General features: G+C 38.9%; 1 protein-coding gene across 1 annotated transcript; it reads right to left on the reverse strand.

Moving 5' to 3' along the window:
• Window positions 1-4,597: 4,597 nt before the first annotated feature.
• On the reverse strand, window positions 4,598-5,939 carry LOC113358187 (probable F-box protein At1g14315). The gene is made up of 4 exons (XM_026601721.1): window positions 5,360-5,939; window positions 4,991-5,273; window positions 4,846-4,897; window positions 4,598-4,666 (listed from the first exon to the last, which is right to left on the reverse strand). Exons 1-4 carry the CDS (start codon window positions 5,937-5,939, stop codon window positions 4,598-4,600), a joined length of 984 nt encoding a protein of 327 aa, XP_026457506.1.
• Between the last annotated feature and the right edge of the window lie 2,604 nt (window positions 5,940-8,543).

The following is an 8,543-nucleotide window of genomic DNA, read 5'->3' on the forward strand; positions in this document are numbered from 1 at the left end:
TCATTCTAGTGCAATCATCAATAAAAGTAACAAACCATATTGAACCACCCAGGGTAGTAGTTTTAGATGGCCCCCAAACATCAGAGTGTATGATCATAAAATGAACTGGACTCTTATTGAATGATAATGGAAAAAAAGCACGATTGCTTTTTGCAAATTCACATACTTCACAATGAAAACTAGAAATATCAAGTTTTGCAAACAAACTAGGAAATAACTTTTTTAAATAACCAAACGACGCATGTCCCAATCGTCGATGCCATAACAAAATTTGAGATTTTTGTCTCTCCCCCTCAGAACCATCAGCAAGAAGAGATTGACGCAGCTTATCCGAACTACTTGACACCAAATCCAGATAATACAGCTTCCCACGCTTAACACCATAACCAATCGTTTGCTTCGTTGTGATGTCCTTAAAAACGCAACAGTCGGGCCAAAATATCACTACACAATGTAAAGTATTAGTTATTTTGGAAACTGATAGGAGATTACAGTTTAATGTAGGAACTACTAAGACAGAATCTAAGTTTAAAGTTTCAGTGAGAGATATTGACCTTTCACCAGTAATTGGAGCTTGTGAGCCATTTGCAGTAGAGACTGTTTTTTGTAAGGATGGTTTAAAGGGAGAGATTTGTTTAGAATCACATGTCATATGGTCTGTGGCACCGGAATCAACTATCCATGAATTATTCGAAACAAGTGAAGAAACATTTAAAAACTTACCATCGTTACTTGTCCTTGCTACTGATGCAAATATTACCATGGAATCCTTTCCTTTCTTTGTTGAAGCCATTGGAGCACCAGAATTTTTCTTTGTCTCCTTCTTCCTCTCCAAATGTTGATCCTACCAATTTGGGTATCCAACCAACTCGAAACACATGTCAATTGTATGTCCAGATTGATTACAGTGTGTACACTTAAGTGATGACTTGTCCACCTCAGTCTTTGAGTATCTCTGAAAAACCCTTTTTGATTGTACCGGTTTTGAGTTGCCATAGCAACAGGTTCATTTTCTTCCGGTTCTTTTTCCATCGTTGTACGCCGAATAGATTCACGACGAACGAGTGCATAACATGATTCCAATTCAAGAATAGGATCCTTTCTAAAGATTTCCCCACGGATCTGTTCAAAACTTTCATCTAATCCAGCAAGGAATATATGCACCCTTAGGCACTGAATTGATTTTCGATAGGCTTCTCCATAAGCACCTTGTCACGATGATCCAGCTCTCCAAATATTTCAGTTAGTTCTTCATAATAAATTGAGAGTGCTCTGCCATTTCGTTTTGCCGAAAACGCTCGTCGATTTAGAGTAAATACCTGCATCTCATCATCTCCATCATAAAAGGTTTTAGATAATGCATCCCAAATCTCTCTAGCAGTAGGTAACCGAATATATCTCTTCATGATTTCAGGTGACATAGACATCAACAACCATCTCTTGACTTTTTGATTATCTGTGTGCCACTTCTCATATCTTGGATCTTCCTCGGTAGGTTTTCTTGTCTTTCCCCTAATAAAGGAGGTTTTTTCCTTTTCAGCAATATGCATCCCTTTAGCAATATGCTGACATGCTGACATGCCCACTTCTTTTAGCAGATCAAGAACATATTTCCTTTGTGATAAGAAAATTCCTTTTGGGATGCATATTGCTCTGATACCTTGTTAGAATACGGGCATCCAACTCAAAACCAATTGGCAATGAATGGAGAGGCCCTAAGGATTTATAAACCGCAGGATCTTAGGTTACCCAGACAATGTGGGACTAATAATCTCAACACGCCCCCTCACATGTAGCCTCGTTGGGTCTAATTAGGAAAAGCGCGGTCTAATGACTCGTCGCAAATATCCTGCTCTGATACCATCTTCACAAATATAGGATCAAGAAGAAGATAATTCTTATTATGATAATCTTATCTATTCTGCTTACACAGCTCATGAATATATAGAGCACAATATATTATGATAAAGAAAAGATCATATATACTAGGAAAACAATATATTATCCTTAAATAAGGATATATATTAACAAATTCCATGAGTCCGACACCTAGCGTCACTGACAACAAAAGGTATTTCTGGGAGCAAATCAAACGTCTCATTTTCCAAATCAAAAGATAGAATCTTTTTCGGTTTTAGCATACTGGAATGATCCATCCATTGAAGAGCCCCACCTCCAAAAACACCTACTGATGGTAAAAAACTCAAGTGGGACATAGGGGGTTTTTTAATCACACTACTTTTGCTTCTCCACCCAGTACCACCGCCACCACCCCCGAGGGTATGCACCTGAACCTTCCCAGCAGACTTGAAAGGGCAGTCGCACAGAATACTAACAAACTTGTACTCATTACTTGAAGGAACGTAACCAAATCCAATCGCCGTTCTTGTCCGACTACCATCATCAGCCCTTATAACAAATGGAAGCCGCATTTGCTCATCAATTACAGGGTTGCAAATATAAACTTGAACCGTACTTGTTTTTGAACTGGGGAAAGTACCAGCATAACAAACTAAACCATTGCCAGAACCAACCATGAAACCTTGGAAGACAACATATCCTGGGATGATTAAGCTGTGATCTAACTTTGTAAGTGTTGCGGAGTAGTTATCATCATCGAAATTTTTAGTACTGCTAACCTTCTTATAACTATTTTTCTCTGAAAAATAGAATTCTACTTCCGTTTCAGGTGTCTTGGGGCGTGAAACCCCGTGAAGTAAGCCTATCTTGGTTTCGGCAGCGAAGTTTGCCATGTTTTGCAAACTTCTTCTCTGCATTGTAACTCTAAGAGGATCGGGAATATGTTTTCAGTGATTTCTAAAGGTAACTTCTCCATTGAATTTGTAATAAAGCTTTTCTTTTTTCTGCTTCTGAATTCTTGCCGCATTCATCACGAGTGTCTCTAATGGCTTAATATTACCCTAATTGTTTTCGGGTCAGACGTGGAGGCCCGTTGTGGCATGTTGGCAAAAGATATCGAGGTTTGGCCTGCTCAGGCTCAGGTCCCCCGGGCCCGTGCTGCAGATGATTTTAGCCCTGCTACCAAGTTAATATTGAGAGCATTTGAATTTGTGATACACTGATACCCCAATTGGTGAGGGATTTCTTTTTGTATAAAAGTATCAATGTTGGGGATTTCTTAAGAGTAACAAGTACAAGAAAGGTGTATGATAGTCAAGTCCAAGACATTGTAGCAAAGAGAAGTTATCATTGGCTTACACTGATCTGCAAGGGTGGTATTTACTCACAAGATTCAGTTATACTAATATCGATCGTGTTACGTTTCTAGAAACTAGAAAGCGATGAGGCCTAAAAAGTATGGAATGAGTGCGGAGGAGAAGGATTTTGATGTTGTGCCAACTGCCAAGAGGTTATAAACCTTGCTTAGAAGATATCAAATTAACTGCATACAACGTCGACTTCTCCCTCGTGGAAGACAAGAGACTTAAACAAATGGTTGTGCAAGCAATGGCAGGATCTCAGGATTCCCAGGAGGAACCGACCGTCGACCCCAAGAAGACAAGTCCAAAACATGCAGAGAAGCTATCAAATGGGCAGCAGCAATAATAAGTGGTGTAGCTTGTTGAATGTAATCTATAATGGATTATCTTGGTAGCTACCCTGGTTTCGGAGTTTTTAATTTTCGGTTTTATCAAGTAATAAATGTAATAAGTATGCAGGTAATTTTGCTACAATAATAGTTAATTAAGGAGTGACCTAGGAAATCAGATTTGCTCTAACGAAATGGATGGCAATCAAAAGAGGCACTGGTTTACCAAAATCTGTTACCTGAATTTGGGTCCTTGTTTCGCCTAAATAATATAATCCTTTTATTTATCACATTTTTGCTCTGAAAAGTAGATTCTTATTTCAGTTTCAGTTGCCATGTTCACTTGGTCCTTGATTTTGAAAATATTTCATATGCAAGAATAATAGAGGCTGCGGAGTGCGACATCTTCAAGCCCCCTTGGATCCTAGTTTTACTGCTTTAAGTTCTGAGTTTGCTTGGATCGAGTCATTTGTGTCTTTGGGTAGCTTAATTGTATCTTTCTTTTATCCCTTCTTTGATCAATCAATATTTTTTTACTGTTTCGGAAAATAAAATAAAAATGATTCTGCAAGTTGCAAATGGTAAAAATAGGGTGCCGCTAAAGTGGTACATCTGTCTCAATGGGCTATATCCCTAGAATCGATTACAATTTTGAGCTGTTTTGTCATTCTGCAGAGGCTCATCAACATTGAAATGGATGAGCACACCTTCATGGTTAACAGAGAAACAGCTTGGCCAACATTTAGATTCGGAATGAAGCTTGGCCAACATTTTAGCATGCTATAAAGTTCAACAGTTTGGGTAGAAATTTCGCAAGGTAACTTCTCTTTTCTTGATTTTGCAATTTGAAAAGCAGACTCACATTCAAGGTCATGTGGATTTTTGATACCTTTTGGTTGTTGGCTATTGACGGGAGCTGCTCATCATTGCTCAAGGGTATTATGAAGCAGTGCAGCTAGCAGAGACTATCTTACCGGAATTTGGAATTCTATTAAAAATCAAATAGAAAAATGGTATGTATGAATAGGACCTGTGACAAGTAAACTCTCAATTGAGATTCTGTTTCTCATTATTCTGAACATCTTCCTGGGTTACAATTGAACTCGAAATGCTAATCTGATAAAGTAAAAAAAAAAAAGTAAAAATAATTGAAGATAACTTAATTCGACCTAGTAGCTAGCAGTAAGTTTTCCTTTTTCTATTTCCTCCGGAGCATTTCTTTCTCTCTGCCCCATAAGCACTTTCGACGAAACAAGGCTATTCATGTGAGGAGTTGCTAGAGTGCTGCTATATACCTTTTTGGTAAAATCATCCTTGAGTACTTTCTTCAAAATCTCATCTGGATTTCTAAAAGTATTAGTTTCAGGGTCATAAAAAGATAGAATCACATTGTACAACAACAAACATTTTTCGCTATTTGTTAGTGCAAATGGCTCAAACCTGCCGCCGTAGTCTTCCCATGCTATACTAAACTTCCTAAGCCAATTCGCATGCGTATAATTGACAGTCTTCCTATGCCTTGACTCCCATATAACCATATATTTGTTTGGAACTACTTCCATGACGCACAATTTGTCTCTCAATTCCATGAGACTGACACGGCTAGAGTCAGTGACAACAAAAGGAATTGGGAGCAAATCAAATGTCTCATATTCCAAATCAAAAGCTAGAATCCTTTTTGATTGTAGTGTATTGGGTTGATCCATCCAATAAAGAGCCCCGCCTGAAAAAACACCCACTGATGGTAAAAAACTAACTGCGACGTATAGCATTCTTTAATCACACTACTTTTGCTTCTCCACCCAGTACCACCACCACTCACGAGGGTATGCACCTGAACGTTTCCAGAAACCTTCAAAGGATATTCGCAAAAAATACTAACAAACTTGTACTCATTACTTGAACAAAGGTAACCAAATCCAAACGTCTTAAACGCTCTTGGTTTGCCATTATCAGGTATTATAAATGGAAGTTGAATGTGTTCGTCAGTGACAGGGTTGGAAATATAGACTTTGGTCGTTCTTGTTGTTGAACTGGCATCGGTACCAGCATAACAAACTAAACCATTGCAAGAACCAACAATGAAACCTATGAAGTCGGATCCTGGGATGATTAAGCTGTGGTCTAACTTTGTAAGTGTTTTGGAGCAGTCATCAACATCTTTGACATGATTACTACTAGTAACCTGCTTATAACTATCTTGATCCGAAAAGTAGAATTGTACTTCCGTTTCAGTCGTCGTGCGGCGTACAATCCCGTAAAGCAAACCTAACCTAGGTTTAGGCAGCGAAGTTCGCCATTTTTTGCATACTTCTCTGCATTGTAACCGCGAGATCATTGGTACGGTAGAAAATATGTTTTCAGCGATTTCTAATGGTAACTTCTCCATTGACGACTTCGAATTAAATCTTTAAACTTTTCTTCTTTTTCTTAATTCTTGCGGCATTCACTAACTCTCTCTGTACATAGATTTTAGGTCTATTATTGGTTTACCCTAATTTTCAACATTGTGCCTGTGGTCCTGTGGAGGCCGATTTTGTGCACCTTTACTTGACCTAGCCGTTAACTACTATTAGCGCCTTGTGCAGATATTGTATATACTCCCAAGAATCACTAACGGTACCCCTTTATCTTTATACCCATAAAACATATCTTCCTGCCCCATCGAAACAGTTAATGTGGTATACCCCCGAATATATACCGATAGAATAAACACAAAAAACCGAGGGAAGAGAGGAATTATGATTTGGGTACATCACAAATAGTAGTCTGCATCTCTGTAATTCAAAGGTTGGAAGGTAGGGATTATGGTTTGGATGAGGGAGGGAGGGAAGGCCAAACAAATAGACCACAATAATATGATTGTTTTTCAAAACCGAAAATAAATAAGAAAAAGCCCTAACTTTTTTTGGGATTTTATAATCTAAATATTTAAAATGGAAGAGACAACAATCACAAGAGCTTTCAAACAAGGTTAACTTATTAAAGTGATTTTTTTTAATTGTTACAGCTAGAAAAGGGTTTTTGGTGAATGTCTTCCACACTTGACTCATGAGATATGGAATTAATATATACTCAAGATACAGCTCCGCTGTTACATAGTTTGTTACTGAAAAAACTGAAATTCAAAACAATTCAGAAGATATGTAAACTAAGTTGCAGAATTTGTAGGAAGACTAGACTTGGTTGTCGTGGTTGAGTATTGTTGAGAATCTTCAGGTTTGTTACTGATTGTATTGTTGACACCCCCGTCAAGTTGAGCCTGGGTTGACGAATGTTCAACTTGTCTCTGATGTATTGAAAACGTGGTGAAGCTAAACCTTTGGTAAACACGTCCGCTAGCTGATCTTTTGAACTGATAAACGGAACTTGAAGCTGTTTTCTCACAACTCTTTCTCGCACAAAGTGATAATCAATTTCGATGTGTTTCGTCCTTGCATGAAACAAAGGATTGGCAGTTAGATAGGTAGCTCCTAGATTGTCACACCATAGTATTGGAGTTGATATTTTTATGCCCATCTCAGTTAAAAGTGATTATATCCAAATTAGCTCCAACGTAGCAATTGCAACTCCCCTGTATTCAACCTCTTCACTTGATTTCGACACCACTTTCTGCTTTCTTGCACTCCACGAGATGAGATTACCTCCAAAGTAAATGCAGTATCCACTGATGGATCGCCGGTCATCTAAATTCCTTGCCCAATCCGCGTCTGAGTAAGCTTGCAAAGAGTAATCAGTGGAAGCACGTATTACCAGGCTGTAATCTACTATATGCTTCAGGTATCTCAATATTCGCTTAACCAGTTCCCAATGCTCAACGTAGGGATCATGCATATACTGATAGACTTTATTTACTGCAATACAGATGCCAGGTCGTGTAATATGCAAGTACTGTAAAGCACCTACTACACTTTGGAAAAGAGTTGGGTCAAAGAATTTGGCAGTTCCTAGCTTCTGAAATTTTGCATTAGGCGGCAGTGGTGTGCAGACTGGTTTGATGCCATCCAACTTGGTTCTTCGCAGAAGATCATCTACATACTTCCCTTGTGTGAAAACTAAGTTATTCCCTTGTGGTAGTACTTCAATGCCTAGAAAGAAAGACAAGGCACCCATGTCTTTGACTGCAAAAACTGAACTAAGGTCAGTTATCAGCTTATCAATGTGAGTAGGATTTGATCCAGTAACTATGATGTCATCTACATAGATTATGACATAGGTGACAGATTCTAGTGTTTTTAATACAAACAGGGAACTGTCTGCAATGGATCCGATAAAGCCTAGCTGCAGAAGATAGCCATTAAAGCGAGAGAACCAAGCCCGTGGGGCTTGTTTGAGTCCATACAGTGACTTGTGGATTTTGCAGACATGGTCAGGGTAATTTGGATCCACATATCCTGCAGGTTGCTTCATGTACACCTCCTCTTCAAGAAAACCATGGAGAAAAGCATTTTCTACATCTAACTGTCGCAGCTGCCATTTGTTCATCACAGCAATGGAAAGGACTAGCCAGATAGTGCAAGGTTTTATGACTGGAATAAACGTCTCTCCATAGTCGATACCTTCTTGCTGGTGAAACCCATTGGCCGCGAGACGAGCTTTGTAGCGTTCTATACTGCCATCCCGGTTTTCTTACACGATATACCCACTTAGAACCAACAACATTCATTTCTTTTTCATATTTTACAAGTGACGACGTACCATTTTTGATCACTGCGTTGATCTGTACATCCATAGCTTTGCTCCACTTGGGATTTGGCCAGGCTTTAGAGAAACATGTTGGTTCCGTGAAATCTGTGTCTTGTAGAGGATGCTTGGTTGTCGTCAGACATAACTTCTGCACTGGCTTAGTTATCCTATATTTAGCCCTAGTGACCATATGATGAGTCTGCTGAGGTTCAGCTGGTGCGATAATAATATTACTTGTGTCTATCTGTGTTACAGGTGTGGACTCTGGTACAGCCACAGTGGAGTCTGTAGTGAAGTTATCAGCATA

The sequence above is a fragment of the Papaver somniferum genome, chromosome 1, assembly GCF_003573695.1.
Source record: "Papaver somniferum cultivar HN1 chromosome 1, ASM357369v1, whole genome shotgun sequence".
NCBI classification, from domain to species: domain Eukaryota; kingdom Viridiplantae; phylum Streptophyta; class Magnoliopsida; order Ranunculales; family Papaveraceae; genus Papaver; species Papaver somniferum.

Bases quoted from the DNA above. Each gene is read 5' to 3' on its own strand.
- LOC113358187 (XM_026601721.1), bottom strand. From the start codon at position 5,939: ATGGAGAAGTTACCATTAGAAATCGCTGAAAACATATTTTCTACCGTA. The intron at 4,898-4,990 runs GTTTGAGCCATT...TAATACTTTTAG, and splicing joins TGGGAAGACTACGGCGGCAG to AAATCCAGATGAGATTTTGA. The intron at 4,667-4,845 runs GTATATAGCAGC...TTACTTTATCAG, and splicing joins AGGATGATTTTACCAAAAAG to ATTAGCATTTCGAGTTCAAT.